The sequence below is a fragment of the Pithys albifrons genome, chromosome 8 (genome assembly GCF_047495875.1).
Source record: "Pithys albifrons albifrons isolate INPA30051 chromosome 8, PitAlb_v1, whole genome shotgun sequence".
Classification (NCBI taxonomy): domain Eukaryota; kingdom Metazoa; phylum Chordata; class Aves; order Passeriformes; family Thamnophilidae; genus Pithys; species Pithys albifrons.
The window spans coordinates 20,575,530-20,595,720 of record NC_092465.1 but is presented as its reverse complement, the minus strand read 5'-3'; the positions used below and the strand labels follow the sequence as shown (position 1 = coordinate 20,595,720).

Genomic DNA, 20,191 nt, shown 5'->3' with positions numbered 1-20,191 from the left:
GGGGCCGCTGCGGGAACGGGGACGGGGACGGGGAGGGGGACGGGGTCTATTCACGCCCTCTGCGTGCTGAACAGCAAAAGTAACTTAAACCCTTGTATTTGTACAGAGGTGGTGAATTTGCATTTATTAAGCACTACAAACACTTGAGTACTACAGATGTACCATGGTCATCCGCGGCGCTAGAAACGGGGATTGCACAAGTCAAAACTTTAAGAAATAGTATTGATTTTACAGTTGATTTGACTTCACTATTAGCTAAGATTCTAGTTTACATATGAATCAAAACAGTGCCTACTGTACTACAGGTCCAAGAGCACAATAATTCAGTGTTTATACTCAACTATTATTAAAAGCATATCACACAGATGGCTGAAAGATTCCCTGCTCTGAGCTTCCCACTTCCTGTAGGCCTCTGACCAGAAGTCAGAATCTCTGTTCCTCTTGCTGAATTCATGTTCCTGTTCATATTCCAAGATCTGACTGCAACACACCTTGGGATATGCTACACACATAAGCTCATTTAAAAGGGCACCATAGATTATTGTGAAAAATAGCACCAGTTGAAATGTAACCATGAGTCTGAACTTCTGATCTCCATTTATTCTAATGCATTCAAAATCTCTGAAAAATTAGGACTTAGATGAAGCCCTAGGTAATAGTGTCATTGACTTTCGTTTATGCCAGACCAGCACACTCTCCTGGCATGGGAGAACCAAAGGTTTTTTCCACTTGGCAGTGAAAATTGAGGCCAGAAAGCAGCAAATCACTCACGTGCAGGGTGCCCAGGGGGATAAAGCAGACTCAGCCCTGGAACATCATGTCCTTCACAAACACTAAACACCTAGTTTAGAAGCAGTGGACATTGAGGGGTTTTGTTTCCTTAGTCCTCACCTTGTTCTTAGGTCCTTTCACTAACTCATGACTGTCGGTGACAGGACATGGGCCAGAATGAACCTCAGGGCCAGCCACAAGCAGCTGTTCTATGCTCATGTTTTACAACAAACGTGAAGCTTCACAGTGGTACAGAATTTGCACTGAAAAATTACACACACACATTAAGCTTGCTGTGGTTTTGTTCAATACAAAGATCACCTTCATGCTTTTGCGATGTTGTCCTTTAAATCTCTACCTGCTTTTGAACAATTCTCAGCTGTGGATATTTCCAGGACTAACAAATTCACATTATTTCTTTCACTCACCTGCCTGGCCCATGTATCTCAAACGACATTAGAGTTCAATTCCCCACACTCCTTTACAGTTTAGTCTTTAAACAACTTACACTGGATCTTTAAATAGCTCTCAGTGGGATGGGTAATGAAGCAAAAAACTGAACCCCCCCCACATGTGAACTTCTGACATAGTCAGGTGACAGACAAAGACATCAAAACAAGAACCATATATATACAGAACTTCACATCAAAGCTCAGAGTTGAGTGCTGCCTGCTACCAGCAGTCAAATGCAAGTCAGAAATACCATAAGAATGTGAAAGAACAAAAAAATGATGAAAATGCTTACAATCAAGGAAAAGAAATACTATAAACTCAGGGCCTACCTGCCTGGAAAGCTCCTTTCATTGTACCTGATAAACCCAGTAAAACCAAAATTCCATTTTAGGTGGCAGTGCTGGCTGGCAAGGGAAGTTCCCAGCACACCCTTCGGCAGCCCTGGGTTGTCCCTGCCCCTCACACCAATGTCTAGAAGCTGGTTTTGCTGCCATTTTATAAGCTAGATTGGGGAACTGTTTGGTGCTAAAAGGGTCCCTCTGCTCCCCAAGGCATTTTTTCGTTTGGATCACTGCTATCAGGCCACTCAGAATGTGATCCATTTGTCTATAAAGCACTTTACAAAAATCTGCTTTCTACACAGAATTTGAAGATCTTGTATTACACTGGAGAGAAGTAATAAATCAATCCTGTATACCACTTTAGCATTCAATTTCTCCATGCATAACATATTTTGACAAGTTTGTTCATTTGCTACATTTGCTCAAGTCACAGTTTAGCACTCACGGGAAATATCAAATGGTTTTAAACAAAATAGAGACGTTTGTATCTCAGGAAGATGTTAGCAACTTTTCAGTCTCTCCCATTTCCTCCTTCCATTCCACACAAACATCAATCTTGAATTTTATATTAAAAATGAGTTACCACATTAAGGCTTTTCTTTGAAAAAAACAAAGAAAACCCACCAATATCTGTCCATCAGCCAAAGAGCCCATTGCAAAGCCTTGCAGAGTCTTCTTTCATTTCTCACAGGCAATGCCAAAGTGAGTGTACAAATGGCAAAGAGAGATTTCTCAAACAGCCTTGTGCTGCAGAGCACTGCTCTTCTGGAGAACCAGTGCACGCTTTTGGCTTGTGCTCTGGGGCTACTGCCTGACACTTATTCCCTCATTCCCAGCCCATGCTCTTCTTTGCTCAGGCACTTGAAAGCAGAATTGGAGGCATCCTATAAATGCCCATTTCTGAATGTGATAACCTAGTTATCCAAGTGATATGGCTCTGTATGTACCATACACTTAGCTTGTGGCAGGGATCCATTTCTATAACTACCTTCAGAATACAAAGATTTCATCTTAAGCCCAGCAGTCCTTAAGAAATTTAGAGTGTTTTGTTTGGCTTTAGTCATCTTAGCACTAGATCGTAGTTTCCCCCAGTGATTAACAAAAACAAATCTGTTTTCCACAGCAGTTCCTATGTAGCTGCACTAAGTATTATAAGAGAGTTATTTGAGAACTTTCATGGCAAAGAATGATTGGACTGAAAAATACATGGAAATCTTGTTACCACATCTATATTTCTGAGTTGTTTAAAATGAGAAAAAATTATACCTAGTTTTCAACAATGTGCACTAAGAGTTTGTATCAGACAACTCATTCATGAGGTAATCAGTGCTATTTTGAATACTGCATCTGCTGTTTTCTGTAACAGCAAGATGAAATGTTTACACATTATACACGCAGACACAGCCATGTGACCGCATAGCACTGGGAAGGTTTCCTGCTGCTTCCCATTTATTCAGTTCAGGGTCGTATTTCTCGATACTCTGCAGATATGTTCCTTTTGAATAGGAATATCCTCCTGTTACATAGATGCATCCGTTCATAACCACCGTGCCACACTCCATCCTTCTCTCCATCATGTGAGCCATCTGCTTCCATTCATTTTGCTCCGGGTCGTAGCAGTCCGTGATCGTGGTCTGTCCACCCACAAAATAGATCTTGTTTTGTAATGTAATTGAACACAATCCATATTCTTCAGAAAGAAAGGAATACAGCACAATCAGCATGATGACCTTACCTTAAACTGCAACCACATGACAGACACTGGGCACCACTGAGTGCAGTTGAGTTTCTCACTGAGCTCAGGAGACACCTCAAGTTTCTGCTACACTTGGTAAAAGAAAGCTGAAGGCATTACAGAAGATAAAGACTTAAGCACCAGTACTTGGTGAGAACTACTTAAAAAACTTACTGCTACCAGATGTAGAACATAGAGAAAATCCTTCTAAAATTAATAGAAATTATTTTTGCCAAATGTCTATGAAGAGAGAGATTTTATTGAAAGTTATATTATTTAACAGAATGAGGACATTCCTTAATTCAGTACTTATATAGCAATTTCTGCAGAACAGATGCTGGAAGGTTTTCCCTTTCCTTTTCAGTCTGGAAATGGCCCTTGCTGCCCTACAGGCATTCCTTTTTTTTTTTTATTAGCGATATGCCAAAACCTGGGTTTAAGGACTCCAGGTACAAGTAATCAAATCAAGCTCTAAATTCGTAACAGAAATGATTATTTACCTGGATGTGGACTCGTGGTGACTATACTCCACTCATTGCTACCTGAATGGTATCTCTGGATTTTATCATAGGTGCAGCTTCCCCTGTACCCATAGTGACCTCCAGCTACATAGATGACTTCATGCAGGACACAGGCAGTGGCGTTTCCAACCCCTGCACACAGTGTGAAATTCAGATTGAATATGAGTAAAACAGACTTGTCAAGACACTTTAGCAGCGTAATCAAGAACAACTAAATAAAATGTAATACAGTCACACAGTAGTTCACAGCATTTTTAGGCAGTAAAGTCACACTGTCACATTGATTTTGGAATAAGGAATTAGTTTCAATATTTCACTAAGTCAAAGAGATGTTAAAAAATCACTTATATGGCAAGAACAAAGACAATGGGAATTGAGATTGTTCAATGTCTCAGGGTATCTTTTCAAATACTTTTAGTCATTCTCATGGTATTACTAATTCTGCTATTGTGTAAACAAGTACACAAATAGAATGGATCCATGTTAACTCCATCTCTAGGACAACAAAATGAAATAAAACAAGGTGGGGGTTTGGGCACATAAGAGGTACCACACAGAAACTTGGACAAACAACTACATAGAATATGTAACTGCTCATAATATTAGTGTAGCAATTATATTTTTTAAGGAAATAAAAGGAGAATAGCAGCAATATTTGAGGAAAATATACAAACAATGGAGAAACTTGTAAAAGCAGGGATTTTTTCCTGTTACAGATACCTCCAAAAACCCTCATGTATATAGAATAATACCATGTTGCATCAACTTACAGTACATTTTTATAATTAATTGTAAATATTTACACTAATTTATAAAAATGTATGATGAAATGTATAACTGCTTATAAATATGTGATTCAGACCTTTTAAATAGATCACTGCTTTGGCTCCTAGAAACAGGTATAAGTGCTTTTCATTATCCCCACACTAATGATTAAACTAAGGATCCTGAACAGATGATACACAGAAATAGAAGGAAACTGCATGCAAGAACTTTTAAATGATGACACCTTTATAAATGATTGCACAGAAAATCTCAGTAATCTGGTTTTATACTGAAATCATACAATCCCTTTATTGGAGGTTGTTCTTTCAACATCTACTGAAAGGACTCTAATCCCGGGTAGTTTTCTTATCTCTTTCTATTTTGATAGATATTTTACTTTTGAAAGAAGGCAAAATTAAACAAGACTACCACTTGCTTTTCTACCCTAGTGTTCCATGGCACGGTCCAGCATAGCATTTGGATGTTTGCAGCCTTTTGGCTAGAAAAGACCAGGACCAAACCCCACCAACTTTTACAGAAGACTCCTGTAGACTTCTCTAGAACTTGGATGAAGCCCTAAATGAGCCCATGGCACTTTAAAGGGACAAATATGAAAGGATTGACATTGGAGGCAGATGCCATACAAAAGTTTACCTACCTTTGATCATGTTTGCAATGGGAAGCCACTTCTGTATTAAAGGATCATAGAACTCAGCTTCTTGCACTGGAGCTCCCTTTCGGTACCCACCCAGCGCGTAGATGCAGCCACTCAGGGAAACTGTGCAGTGGTAATACCTTGCATCGAGCATGGGGCAGCCCTCTGTCCACTCATCCCTCTCACTGTGATATATCCACATGGTGTCAAGGGCTTCAATGCTCTCCGTTCTGTAGCCTCCTGTCACATATATGTCTGGTCCCAAGCTGGTGACCCCATAGCTCTCTCTGGTGTGATCTGGCATCTCTGTTCCCTGGACCCATGTGTTGGTTAAAGGATCCCAAACATGCACTTCTGATAAGGGATGCCAGTAATATCCTCCAATCACATACATGGCTGCTGTGGATCTTCTGGAAAGACCTTTGGGATTGAGGTTGAGGGCTTTGTATATGAGTGACTTTATCTTATGATCATTGAGTCGGCATTTTTTTTGTAGGCTTAAAGCTGACCTCAAATACATGTTATCTAAGTCTACTTTGATGCAGGTCAACAGTTCATAGACATCTTCAATCCTTTCTTCCACATTGTGTGCAACCCAGTTAACAACGGCTTCAATGGCTGCCTCTTCTTTACGAACATTGAGATTTTCTCTGGAAAGAATATAAGAGAGCTTCTCCTTGCCAATGTCCAGAAACTCTTCCTGCTTCCACACTTCTTCAAACTGCCATAACAATATCCTCCTGGACTCTTTCTCTAGCTCCGAGCAATCATGATATTCAGCAAAGGAATGCATCCCTATGCAGTTGTCAGTATCTAAATGTCTCACCAAAAACTGCTCACAGGCTTTCTTTACTGACACGAACTGCAGCAGGTCTGCAGCCTGGAGTAGGCTTTGGACATTTCTCTTTGTTATCTGGATCTGTGATGTGTATGCATAATTCACGAGAGCTTCCAGAACTGTATGGCTGAGCCCGGGAAGGCTGATCTGGTTTTTGGATTTCTCTTTCATATCAGCTGTGAACATGGCTTTGAAATAACTGCTGCAGGCTGCCAGGGCGGCTCTGTGGCAGTGGAAAATGACCCCCGAAGCGCACTGCAGGGTGATGTCGGTGAACAGCCCGTCCAGGTAGAACGCCCGGAACGCCTCCAGGAAGCCGGCGGGATGCGCGGAGTCCTTGTACAGGTACGCGTATTCCTGCTGCCCGGCCGCGGCCATGGCCGCGCCTCCCCTTTGTGCGCGGCGCTGCGCGCACCCTGCCCCGGCTGCGGGACCGCCCTGCGGAGCGCGGCCCCGGGGCCGCCTCTGGAGGAGCCGCCGCCGGCGGTGGCAGCAGCAGCTCCTGTGCTGGTGTCGCGGCCGCCCCCGCGCACCCTTCGCGAGGCCGGCGGCACCAGCAGCGCTCAGCCTGCCCCAGCACCCACCCTGCCCCAGCGCCCACTCAACCTCCCCCAGCAATCAGCCTGCCCCAGCGCCCACCCTGCCCCAGCAGCGCCCAGCCTGCCCGACCCTGCCCCAGCGTTCAGCCTGGCCCAGCGCCCACCCTGGCCCACCCTGCCCCAGCGCTCAGCCTGGCCCAGCGCCCACCCTGGCCCACCCTGCCCCAGCCCCCAGCCTGCCCCCTCCCGCACGCTCGCCTCGGGAAGGTCCGGCCCGAAGCGCCGCCGCCGCCGCCGCCCCGGCGCTCCCACGCGGGACAGGGGTTTAAGGGCTGTCCGCGGCGGTGACAGACGGCCCGGCCGTAATAGGGACAGCAGCAGATGCCTGGGCAGCGTCACCAGCTCGGTGTCACTCAACAAAGCGAGGGGCCGCGGCTGCCGCTGACAGCGCCCCGAAGCCGCCTGTGGTCGGGGCGCTCCCAGGAGTGACACTGCGAAGGGAAAGGAAGGGCGGCAAGAGCTGCGGCTCTCCCATTACCGGAGAGCAAGAGTCGAAATGAGGCGGCCAGACCTCTCCTCAAACCCCCGAACCTGGCAGGGTGCAAAGACCAGTCACAAACTATGTCGACAGACTCCAACTGTAAGTAAATTGTTCAGGAAGATGGCTATGTTGGCTTTTACAACTTCTGAAAACGTGGTTCACAATTTAAGAAGTCTTTCTCTTCTCTGCTGGCAAAACATTTTCTGGAATGGAGACCTTTATTTGTAACGCAGCATCCCCACGGTTCAAGCAGCTGTGGCCCTCCCTCACCTGCAGAAGGGTTTCGGTGCTCTGGATCCAGCAGCCAGGCGCCCCCTGCCCTGCCGGAGCTCTCCTGAGCTGAAAGGACCGGCAATGGTTTCTCCTACCAAAAGGAGGTGGAATTTGTTGTTATTAGCTAAGTGCCAGCAATACCCAAAAGGAGAAATTTGGAGAACTCCTGCACTACACAGATGCAAAAGCGCCATATTTTTAATTACTCATGGTACTTCCTCCACAATGCCCACCAGAAGCATAAAACTAAAGGGAATCTGAACAGGAATGTGTATATGGACATATCCCTCTGCCATCCTTCTTCTTGTATTAGTCATGCAGCAGGACTCAAACTTGCCCTTGGCCTTTACATAGTAACGAGACAAAAATAAATTAATCCAAACAAACAAAAAACTCAACAAAACCAAAACCCACACCTTCACACACCTTTGTCTTCTGTTTCTTCAACCCCTCCTGATGCATTGTTAACCCAGAGAACTGGAGTTCTGTAGTGTAACCCAGGAATTAGCAACACCCCTGCTGTCTCTGACAGCCACATTACTCCATTTCGTTGGAGCATTCCCCTGTACCGCCCTGAGTCTGTTTATACAACCCTACATCAACAACTTTGTTTTGCTGTGGTTTTGCATTTTCCATTACATCATCTTTCTATGGATGTGCAGGAACTTCTTCCAAGTCTTGGCCATCCCCCTAGCATGCAATGCTAAGGCTCTCCATAGTAGCTGGTGTGTGGTAGCAGACCTGTCGCCACACAGAATTTCCCATACACATATGCCTTCCATCATGCATTTCTTTACATAAGATTTTACCTAAGCCATCTCCCTCCCAGAGAGGGTGTGGATTTAAACTGCCTGCAAATCTGGAGGTCAGCAACACATAGTACTGAACATACACTCCTTCAAGGAGCTTCTCTGTTTCTGTTTTGGCTGGATTACCAGTTTAAACCAGCTTCACCCTTTGGAGATGCTCATCTCCTCTCCATTATAACCAAACATGGAAAAAATTGGTAATTGTGGTGCTTCAGAAAAGTGTTCTCTTTTATTAAGAGGGGAAAAAAAGCCCCAAACCCAAACAAGACCTGATTAATAGATTAATGGTCTGCCTACTGGAATTGAAAAATTTCTTCTGTCTTCCAATATGAACATTGTCTAGCAAATAGCATCAGCTCTACCCTCTACTTGAAGTGATTAGATCATAATTGCTAATATTTCAAGTAGTCTACTTTGCTTCATCTGCTTCAGTATTGCTTTTGTACTTTCATCAAAAACACAAAACACCCTTTTGAGCATGAAGAATAATTTCTCACCCAATTTTTCATTCTCACAGCAAACTATGAGGTAGGTTCCTTAAAGCTAAAAGAACAATTGCTAAATTAAGTGGAAGGAAAAGCTGAGTTATTGGGGTGTTTTTAAGTAAGCAGCATCTGAGATCTGTGGACAAACTGAAAGCAAGCTATGCTGCAACTAAGTTCTGAAAAGCACAGAAGAGACAAGCACAGATTCTGGAACATTCGGCAGTACATCTAGAATTAGAGACACACACCTCTCCCAGTTTCAGCTGGGACAGAGTTAATTTCCTTCTTAGAAGCTTGTTCAGTGCTGTGTTTTGGATTTACTATGGGAATGATGTTGACAACACACTGATGTTTTGGATGTTGCTAAGCAGTGCTTACCCTAAGTCAAGGACTTCTTAGTTTCTCATGCTGTGTCAGCAAGGAGCTGCAGGAGAAGCTGCACAAGGAGCTGGGGGGAGCATGGCCAGGACAGCTGATCCAAAGTGGCCAAAGGGATATTCCATAGCACAGGATGTCACAATCAGCACACAAACTGGGGGGAGTTGGCAGGGAGGGGATGAGCTGGGCATCAGTCAGAGGGTGGTGAGCAACTGTATTGTGCATCCCTTACTTCTCCTGGACTTCATTCCTTTCTCTCTCCTTTTCATTACAATTATCATAATAATTTAGTACTACTACATTTTGTTTCAATTATTAAACTGTTCTCACCAAACCAGGTGGTTTAATTTTTTTCCCCAATTCTCCCCACTGAGTGGGGGACAGTGAGAGAGCAGCTATGTGGTACTGAGTTGCCAGCTGGGGTTAAACCACGGCAACAACTGAAAAACCTTAACATATAAAGTTGTACTACACAACAGCCATTATTGTTCTTTTGTATGAGCAGTAATATGTGCATCAGACAACCCAACTTGACACCCACCAGTTATTCAGATGTTCTCTTCATGCCCTCACACAAGACAATAGGGCAAGATCTTGAACATCTTAAATACCTATCAGATATCCATCAATAAAGGAAAGCTCCTGAGAACTCAAGTATATTACTCTGGACATCTTAGACAAGGAACTGTTCAAAGCAACCTTCTACAATTCATTAAAAAAGTGAAGCAAGAAAGGAAGTATGCAAAGGAAACCTTAACTTCTATCAGCCTGAAAACAGGCAAGACCACTCCTAAAAATCTTCAATTAAGGAAAAAGAAGTTAGTGACAATATCAAATGTCTGTAAGAAAATGAGAGCAATACTGCATAGAATAAAAAGGAAGATAGATATGGCAACTGCAGGCTGCTGAGCTACACCTCAGAAATCTGCAACTGAGATGCTGTGAAAGTTAGACTAACTTATCAGCTATTAAAGCACTTAAGCTAACACTGACTTCAGTTTAATAGCAGACTATATCATCCTTTTGGACCTTTTGTGGGACTATAAGAAAAAAAACATTGGGCATGAAAATACATTATTTAATGAGACTTATTCTTAACATCTTTATATGCATAGCCCAACTCTTGAGACTCATCCCACTGTCAGTGGTGAAGAGAAAGACTGAATGTTCACAAATGATTCCTTAAACTATTTAAAGACAACAATTCTGTTTAAAAGTTAAAATGGACATAGATGTTCTCTTCCAGCCTGTAAGAGAGGATTATACTATAGATACAGATGAGAGTGAGTAAGTAAAATCAGTGTAAACGTGTACATACATGCACCATCCTATTGGCCTGTGCACTGCAGCAGAAACCAAACAAGAAAAAGGCACCCGGCTGATTGGGAGCTGTTGGCACAGACAGTCAGACCCCCTTTAGTTCTGTACAGCTCCGGCAGCAGCCACTGTCGAGGCAGTAATCAGAAGAGGAGAGACTTTACACAAAATAGCAACATCCTTACTGCCTTCTAGAAGAAAAGGGGTCTGACTAGCAAAATGAATGAAGGTGTTAGCCAAGGGCTGACACCTACACTTGCGCTCACTCTCTCCAGGCCCTTCCAAGAACAGGTGCTTGATGACACACAGGCCAGCAGAATGCAGGACAGATTCGTTGTGTTGACTTTGTCAGTGGCAGAAACTTTTATTGTCTTTATAATATAATACAAACTATTAAAAAGTCATTTGGTTTCATAAAATATTTAGTAGATTGAAAATATAAATGCATCTTCAGATCAAATAATATTACAAGCATACCAAATAAGTTATAATCAGATCAAAGTATAAAAGCCAGCAGTTTCAGAACCATGCTCCTGTCACCTAATATGTCCTAAGTACAGAATTTCATTCTTTTTTGCACTAATCCTACTCCTTCCCCTAAGTGTGTGGGACAGCAAAGGTCAGTTATATAGTTGGTAAAGGCTGGGGGGGCGGGGAGGGGGGAAATAAACTAAGAATAATGCAACCCCCTCCTTCATTTATGTTGGAATATGGACTATCTTAGAAGGCCTTTTTTACTTCACTTTCCCATTACTGCCAAGATTGAACATAAACAGTTTTATACTGTGTTGAAAAAAACAGCAGTTCTGCTAATAGCCCAATTTTCCAATTTCGTGCTTCTACATACGTGCAGTTTTTGTCTCCCAGGAAGTTAAAATGTAACTATATCAGTTTCCATTTATCATTTGAATTATTCCTTTATAAGCAGTTTCAGGTAAGACATAATGTCAGTAGCAGATGACCAAACCAGAACAGAACACTGTACAGGACTGAGATCTTGGGCCAGTTGAGAAATCTTTTTCTCCAAAGTATAGCCCTGCCTGGGCATAGCAATATCATTCTTCTTCAAAAACATTACTGGACATAAGTCATTTCCACCATCACCTATATACATAATTCGTGTATAACTTACTCCTCGCTCCAACTGTTTATCTAGAAATTCTTTTAAAACTTTCCTTTTGCAAAGGTTTTTAGGACACTTTGCACAATGGTGAGCATGAAAGTTCTGTACAGTAAGATAGCCAGAACTGCTGAATGCTGCAGGGTTTGTAAACACTTCATCAAAAACGTCATAGAACTCAGCAGCTTTCAAAATCCAGTCAATAAATACTGTATTGGAATCTGAAACAATTATGCAGTCAAACAACTCTTTGTTCTCACCAATAAACCCCAGCAGATCTATCATTCCTGCAGTGAAAGGAATTGTTGTCATAGTTCTTTTCATCTCATCTTCTTTGACACCATTGTCTCCCAAGTAGACAAAGACTCTGCCCATATATTCTGTCCAATGTCCTGGTTGGTAGGAGTTTCTTAATCCATTAGGAAGTTTTCTGTCAGGAGCACATTTCACAATCCAGGTATCACTATTTTCATCTATGATTGTATGGTCAAAATCAAAAACCAACAGAAATTTCATAGCTGTGAGAAAAACAGTTTCCAAAACAAAAAGGAAAATTATTGAAATAAACACCAGTACTATATTCCCACCCTGGTCTTGTGGTCAGAAGAGAAAAATTCTGCAAGAAAATATCTAAACAAAGTAAACTATTTATGGCCACTACAGCTATGGGAAGTTGCACTGAAGCTAAAAATGCAGTCTGTAAAGGTCACAGTTCAGTCTGTAAAGGTCAAAGTTCAGTGTCCAACTTCTGTTCAAAATAGTTACTGTGGCAGTATCTGAGCTCACGCTGCAGTTACTGATGCTAACCCAGAGTCGGTGTCCCTGTACTCACGCACCACCAGTTTGACCACAGGCTCTCAATTGCTCCATCAGCATTTGCCAAAGCAAACAAACTGGGATCCTCCTGGCAAAACGCCTCAAGAGGGATTTCAGAAGGAAACGTCCACTTAACAGCTGGAGCCAGTGCCTTCAACGAGGACGCACCAAACCAAAGCAGCCCACGGAAAGGGACGCAGCCATTTGTGCAGCTGAATCCGCCGCCCGTCCCGGGCAGGTCCCCGAACGGCCCCGGCTGCTCCTGCCGCGGGCAGTCCCGGGCAGGACGCGGGCAGGACACGGGCAGCCCGTCCCAGCTGCCGGCGGCGATTAAAGCAGCGCAGCCTCCCCGCGGGGCACGGCGGGCGCCCGAGCGGCTGGGCGAAGAGGCAGCGGCCCGCGGGGCAGGGAAGCGAAGGAAGGGGCAGCGCCCCGCGGGGCAGGGAAGCCAGGGGAAGGGAAGAAAGGGGCAGCGCCCCGCGGGGCAGGGAAGCGAAGGAAGTGAAGCGAAGGAAGGGCTATCGCGGGCGGGCCCGGGACCGCCCTTGTCCCGCCCCGCCCCGCCCGTGACGTCACGGCGCCGCGGGGTCGCCAAGCAACGGCGCGGCGCGCGGCGAACATGGCGGCCGGGCGGCAGCGGCGCTTCGCCCGTGAGTGCGGCCCCCGCGGCCCGGCGGGAGGGCAGGCGCGGCTCCGGGAGGGGCGGGGGGCTCGCCGTGACTCCGCCCAAGGCTCCCCCCGCTGCACGCAGCAGGACGGGCGGCTGTCCCACGGAACTGACCTGAGCGCGGCGCAGGTGCCGGGGCCTCCCGCGGCAGCAGGAGAGGCTTGGCGGTTCCCGGGGCGCGGCAGCGTTCCTCTGCTTTGGGCAAGGCTGCCTTCACCTGGGACACAGGGAGAGGATCAGGTCTGGTCCTACCGTGAGACAAACAGATTAGCAACACCATCCGGAAAATAGCCCTTGGCATCAGTGTCACTGTAAGAGAAAGCCTCCCTACGCTGCAGACACGGTGTGAGTCTGTTGCACATCAGACACATGGAGACTTTTGCAGGACGCCACTCCGTACAGAGTGCCACTTCCTTCAGAAACAGTTGTGACACTTGAAAGAGTGTGTCACAAAACCTAGTGACCATCTAGAACATCTGCATTCATATATACGTAAGCCTAATGCAACAAAGAAACATCTCGCCAACAGATGAAGAAACTGTTCTACAACAGATCTCTTTCAGTAAAAACAGTGAGTGTGCAGGAAAAGGGTGGTCCGGCACAGCCTGTGCCCAAACTGCTGTCTCATCCAGCCAGTGGAATGGCTTTACCAATATTCCCCCTTTCCTTTTGGGAATGGTCCCTGGTCCCTGCTGTTCTCAGAATCATGCTCAAGTACTGCCTGGAAAATGTGAGTCACTACAAGCCAGACCCGTACAGACACAGCAACAGGCAATGGGCACAACCGAACAGTTCAGTCAGTGCCACAGTCCAAGTACAAGCAGTAGCTGTAGTTACACTACAGACAGATACCGTGTCTTAGCTTTGAGGTGTGAGGATGAAGAGAGTAACTAAGGATAACTTAGTATTGTTACTATGTGAGAATCAATTCCCGATACATATGTGAATATTGGATTTCCTGATATCAAGTGACCTCAGTATTTTTACTTCCCTCTGCACAGCACCACATCATTTGGAAGAAAATAATGTTCCAGATGGGTATTTCCTTCCAAATGAAGCAGATCTTCGTCAGGTTATTGTATTCCCAAAAGCAGAATGGGAAAGGATTCAGGACAGCACTAAAGAAGCAGCACACACCCTTGATGAGAAGAAAGAACAGGAAGAAATGCACTTGGGCTCCAAAGCTGCTGTAAAAGACCCACCCAATGCCACCGTGGTAAGCACAAGATCCATTTGTAAACAACGGTAGGCATTTTCATATATACCAAAACACTCATAGTAACATTTCTAGCTGTACTCCCTTTGTTTAACATTTGCTTTTGAATATATATTTTAACTACACTCTGTTTAAATACATTTAATATCTAACATAAACATAAATTAAAAAAAAACACAACCCAAAATTGAAATGTGATTTCTAATTTTGTCTGCACTACAGAGCATAGCACAAGAGAAACTTAAAGCCAAACAATTACGTGAAGAAAAGGAAGAGGCAGAAAGAAAGTTACTCGACTTGGAAGAAGCAAAGTTCCGAGCAGCAAAACGGAAGGAGATTATTGATCATGCAAAAACCTACCTATCCTATCAGAACGAGAGAATGAAACAGTTCCATGTTTGTTGACAACTTACAATTTTTAAATTCAAATTGTACTGAATGTCTTTAAAGAATTCTCAAAGCACAAATTTAAATGTTCTCTTGCAGAGTGCACTTCTGTTTACTGAGGTCCTAAAAGAAAGAGATGCTCAAGTTGAATTTAAAAAGTTAAAGTCAGTTGATAACAAAAAGAAGGAACGTGAAGAAGAGGTACGTTTATTTAAAGAATACGTTCTCAGAGAGCAAGAAAAGGCACAGCAGCATTATATGAAAGAACAGGCAGTACGCAAATGTCAGCTGGAACAGTAAGTAATAATTAAAAGCAAACCTACTTTATCATTTACTTGAACTCTTCTCACAAATACATTCTACAAGGTTTTTACAGAAACTCACTAATACTTTGATTCACAAATGCCACACTAGAAATAAAAATCCACACTGCCACAGAAGAACTTGCCCCAGAGGGAAAAGCTGTAACATGCCTTTTTGGTTGCCAGCAGGCTGCATGCAAAATCACTTCTTGCAGGCATCAACAGGTTTTAGTCAAATAACTGTTCTAATGCTGTGTTTTACTCAGGTTCCAGACAAGGAAAAGGTTAAACCAGAATTTCCAATTGCTCATAACTAGTTTTCAGACTGCCTATCAAGAGAACACATTACTGTCACTTCTTTCAGTTCTTCCAGAAATCTTATGGAGGGATCCCCAGTGGTATTTATACAACTGACGCTGGTGCTCTGATAGAAGGAATCAAACTTCCCAAGGCAGGGGAAGGGTTCAGAGTCTGGTCTAACATATTCCAGGCCCAACACATAAATCCTTGCAGAACATAAGCTGCTGTCTGTATGCCCAGAAGGAGAAACACAAGTACGGTGGGTCTCACTGGGGAAATCTCGTTCTCTGAGGATGTTGCAGAGCTAGGCCAGAGCATTATGAATGTGACAGTTCTAATGAGTCATCCAGCTAAAACTTGTTACCATGAGACTGGAAACTCTGAGCATACCATGTAGCTCATTTCTGGCTAGAGGACTGAGGGCTACCATTACAAACAATGCTGGTTTTCACCTCTGACATTCCACCTACCTTCAATTCAAAGTATCACATGCTTTGGTGCAAGGTACCTATGGTTATGCAGAATATATATCTGTTCATTACTTCATGCAGTTCCTAACCCATTTATCCACCTTTTTCCAATTCAGAATAAAGGAGCATGAGCATCAGGCAGATCTGGCAAAGCTAGAATACAAAAGAGAAGCAGAAGAAACAGAGAGACTGAACCAACTGTACCAACTGGAAGTTCAGAGAAGAAAGGAAAAGGAACAGGAGGAAAAAGCTGAACGCCAGAGGCTGTACCATGTACGTAATAGGAAAGCAGACAGTTCAAAATGCTTGTTTCACCGTGGCTGTGGTGGCTGCACTCGGTCTACAAATAAAGGGGCCTACTGCCAATGCTTTGCTGACAGCTTCAGTAGCAGGGGATCAAATGCCTCTCCTGCCAGTTGCAGGCCTTTTCTTTCCTCTGTGCTTTTGAGAAGGGCCTCTTGGAGGCTTTTCCCGTCTCTTGTCTGAAGGGACATTGGCACCTGATGTTTTGACTTGCCTATGGTTAAGGATTCGGCTGTATACATAAAGGAATATTCTTCTCGACTTGAGAACTGTATTTAAGTTTCACATTCCTGCTGTTTTAAACCCTTTTCCCTTTTTTAGAAAGAGGGAATAGCCTGAGACTGAACATATCTGTTTAACTTTACTTTCTGTTTATGACTGGGGAAGTTCAGAAATTTAGTCAAGACCTGCTGCCTTCTCATTTCATCTTCAACACCATCTTGCTAAGTACAAACTAGAAATGTCTCAGAATGCTTCTGGCCAAAATGCAAAAGACAGTTGTTGTTTACATAAAAGTATGGAAAATTCCTCTTCAGCTATGTTTTGGATTAAGCTTTTAGATAGTTTTGGAAGAGGTGGGCCAGGAGCAGCATGTGTGGCTGTTGGTGGGGGTTGGATGTCCCGTGCCTTCCACTGTCCCACTCTCCCATGTCTGTGAATGGAAGCAGCGCATGGTGTGCTCTGCATTGCACAGCAGTTTGTTTGTGCAGTGGGCTGGAGAAGCAGCTGTTTGATGCTGAGCTCCCCTCCTGCTTCCTCAAATCTGCTCTCTCCCCTTTCACATGTTTGAATAGGGACACCGCAGAAGTGAAAGTACTGAAAAGTCCTTTCCTCTCTTCTCCTTTTGAAAGAAACATAAGAGAGAATAGGGAGTGATCCTTGTTAAGTTGCTACCTCAGGCCCAGATATTCTGAACTTCATCCGTTACATCAGGACCGTTTTGCCCATACAGGAATACGTAGCTGACCAGAAAATAATCAAGGCAATAGAGGAGCAAAAACAAATAGAAGAAGATGATCGGATCAAAGCTCATTTTAAAGCAAAGGAAACTATTGCCCAGATGAGAAAAAAGAAGGAAGCTGAAATGCGTAGGTAGGTGCAAAGCTAGAGATTGAATTGTAAAGAAACTAAAAATTATAATGTAGTAATTTTCAGAGCTGTCAGACTATTGACATAACACACCCAACAATTTACTTGATAGACAGAGTAGGGAATTCAGAAGAAAAAGGAAATTCTTTCACATGTTCCTTAGTATTGGTGTGTGAGGGAGCAGTCTCTCCATCCTACAAAGTACAAAGGCTTACGGAAGGGCAAAGCTCTACACCAGTGTGTTGGGAACAGTGATTTTCCTATTTCCTTCACCTCCTCAACAATTAAAGACAATTAAGATCCTTGATGAAAATATTTCTGAGTATAAGCTATATTTCTCTGAGTCAGATCAAGAAACATGATTTGACTTCTTATTCTTATTGGGGAGATGATTTATCGATTTTACATTGAGGGTACAACATAATGATATAACTGAGTCGATCTAAGAATCTCGTTCTCTTCCTGCTTCTGGCCAATACTCCCAACATTTCTCTTATGATGGCAAGATGCTAGCTGGACTCCTCACTGAGCAATCCAGCTCGTTATTGCAACAGAGAGCTGGTGTTACAAGAATACAGGGAATGTTTATTTGCTAAATCAGACAATATAAAAAAAAAACAAAAACGGGGGAACACAAGGAGATCAATGAGTTGCGTGGGTAGGCCAGCCTGTGTGGCAAGAGAAGACTAGAAGCAGGATTGCTGAATTGGTAGCTTCAGGTAGACCCAGGTGTGCTACCCTGGTATGTTATGGTAGCTCATGTTCTTCTGCAGAAAAGCACAGGAACATCAGGACAGAATGGTTACTGAATTATCTAAACAACTGAGTGAGGCATTAAAGATGGAAGACGATCGTCTTGCTAGAGATATTGCAAAACAAGAAGCTGAAGAAGAAAATAAACGCAAAGAGAAAGAAGCAAGACAAAAGGCTGCCATTGAATCTATTGCTGAATACAGAGCCACTGTGGTAAAAAACCTGGGCTGATCTTACTCCTGCTTACTCCAGTTGAGGAGCCTGGCCTGGGGCACAGCTGGTGGCTCTGGTGCCAGGCATCAGCAACTTCATCCAGTCTGCTGACATCTTACCTGGAGTCCCCCCTCCCTTTCCCACTTCCGTGTTGGGGGCACATCTGCCAGGGCTGCTGAAAACCCTGGGCTTGGAGACTGGCCAGCCACAATGACAGTGCTCATGGGAGTGCTGGTACAGGGCGGCTTCTGCTGGGAGATACAACTTCCAGCTTAGCACGCTACCTCCTTGCCTAACTTTTTTGTGTGTTTTGTAAACTGCAGATGAAGATGCAAATGGAAAAGGAGAGACAGGAAAAAGAAGAGGCTGAGAAAGAACTCAAAGTGTTAATGGAAAAGGACCGCATCTACCATGAAATGGAAAAAGCCAAGAAGCAAGGACAATATGGTGCAAACATCGAAGTACAGAAAATTCAGATCCAGCAAATGGTAAATAGAGGACCTGTACCCTGTCAACCCTTTCAGAAAGAAACACTCATTAAACCAAGAGCACTGGTTTCTGCTGAGAGGAAGAGAGGAAGCTTGCTGGATTTTTAGTTGGTTGGGGGTTTTTTTTGTTGGTTGTTTTTTTTTTAAATCATGTGTGCTCTGCATATGCTGGTGTTGGGAGCAGCCTCCTCAGTGCATTTGGTGCAAGTCAAGGCTGGTGTGCAATGACAGATCCCATTGTGTTCTGTGCCATGATGTTCTACTGCTACTCTCCTGTATCTTCTGGGCTGTCACCAAAGAGCAGCAGCTGATGCTGATGCTCACTCAGCTATTTAATGTACCCTTTTGCGGGGGATATGGCAGGGGACAGAAGAGGGGAGGAGTGACAAGTGCCAAGTGTCAACTAACTGCACCGGGGATCTCCTATAAGCTTTTACCCTCTCTAAGCTTTACAGGATAGTGATGTTGAAAACAAAGTACTAAGTTTTGTTATTCCCTTTTCTTCATAAGGCTGAAAAGCAGGCAAAACAACAGAAGGAAAAGCAAGCAGACTTGGACTATGAAGCTCAGAATGAAGCTATTGCCCTTTGTAAAGAGCGTGAATTTCAGAGCTATGCAAAGCAAGTAATTGAATCAGAGTCCAAGACTACACATCGTCTTTATCCTCTTCTCAAAGCATGCAAAGATGGAAGAGGACTTGGACATGGGCCATTTTTCTGAGAAGAAATAAATAATACTTTCCAAGCATATGATCAAGATAACTCAGTTACCTTGTTGTAGCTGTAATGCCCCTCAAGAAGTTAAAAACATGAAATAACATTTAAACAATCCAACAGGGAAAAGCAGGAGCTGTTTTCAGATTAAAAAATACCTTTTTGAACCATACAGGCAGAGTTAAATTGTAAATTATTTATATCAAATATATACTATGAATCTGTAAGTCCATTTGAAAAAAACAAAACATTGCCATATTATAAAAATCCCCAGCTTGTATTTCATGAATGTTAGTTTATTAAACTTGGGACAAGAATGTGTGTTATATAATTCACTGTCTCTGTAACCCATCCCAGTCAAAAGCTCACTATTACTGCTGTATTTTTAATATTTATTGTTGTAAGAATTCACTGTCCCAGGTTTTTCAGGACTGAGATATGGATTGCTAGTGTAAAAGGTCACATTTTTCACTAGCCTACTTCCAGTTAAGCATTCCCTATAACAGAAAAGACTGAACAAAAAAAGGGGAAGAAAAAACGAGAACACATGTGAAAGCTGGCATAGTTATGGTATGCAGGTTTTGTAGTGTTTTGCAACTACCTCTATAAAACAAATGTCATGCTATAAGTTAGTTTTACTACATGAAAATATGTGATTTGATCACAGCCCTTAAAAGCTCACCGAGGAGGCAAATAGGTCCCAATATACCTGTAAATAGCTACTACAAAAAGAGCACATCAACGGGAGACAATAGTTGGACTATTCTTTCAAAATGACAAACAGCAATTCAATATACAGCAAATTGATCAGGATGTAAAATTGTTTCTCAGATTCCTTTGCATATTTTTCTCCAACATCCAAGCCACTGACACACCTCCCTCCTTAAGCTTAATTTCTTTGGTGAAATGTTAACATCATTTTCTTGCCTTGGA

At 43.5% G+C, this 20,191-nt stretch overlaps 3 protein-coding genes across 3 annotated transcripts; 1 reads left to right on the top strand and 2 right to left on the bottom strand.

The window, feature by feature from the left end:
• Positions 1 to 235: 235 nt before the first annotated feature.
• On the bottom strand, positions 236 to 6,457 carry KLHL23 (kelch like family member 23). Its single transcript, XM_071562221.1, has 3 exons — positions 5,245 to 6,457; positions 3,801 to 3,953; positions 236 to 3,255 (listed from the first exon to the last, which is right to left on the bottom strand). The coding sequence occupies exons 1-3, from the start codon at positions 6,455 to 6,457 to the stop codon at positions 2,945 to 2,947; spliced, it is 1,677 nt and encodes a 558-aa protein (XP_071418322.1). The 3' UTR covers positions 236 to 2,944.
• A 4,308-nt stretch (positions 6,458 to 10,765) lies between these two features.
• PHOSPHO2 (phosphatase, orphan 2) lies at positions 10,766 to 13,121 on the bottom strand. Its single transcript, XM_071562185.1, has one exon. The coding sequence runs from the start codon at positions 12,055 to 12,057 to the stop codon at positions 11,332 to 11,334; it is 726 nt and encodes a 241-aa protein (XP_071418286.1). The 5' UTR covers positions 12,058 to 13,121; the 3' UTR covers positions 10,766 to 11,331.
• CFAP210 (cilia and flagella associated protein 210) lies at positions 12,913 to 19,523 on the top strand. The gene is made up of 9 exons (XM_071562184.1): positions 12,913 to 13,007; positions 14,026 to 14,240; positions 14,463 to 14,636; positions 14,727 to 14,923; positions 15,816 to 15,972; positions 16,955 to 17,094; positions 17,865 to 18,057; positions 18,381 to 18,545; positions 19,056 to 19,523. The coding sequence occupies exons 1-9, from the start codon at positions 12,977 to 12,979 to the stop codon at positions 19,263 to 19,265; spliced, it is 1,482 nt and encodes a 493-aa protein (XP_071418285.1). The 5' UTR covers positions 12,913 to 12,976; the 3' UTR covers positions 19,266 to 19,523.
• The last annotated feature ends 668 nt before the right edge of the window (positions 19,524 to 20,191 follow it).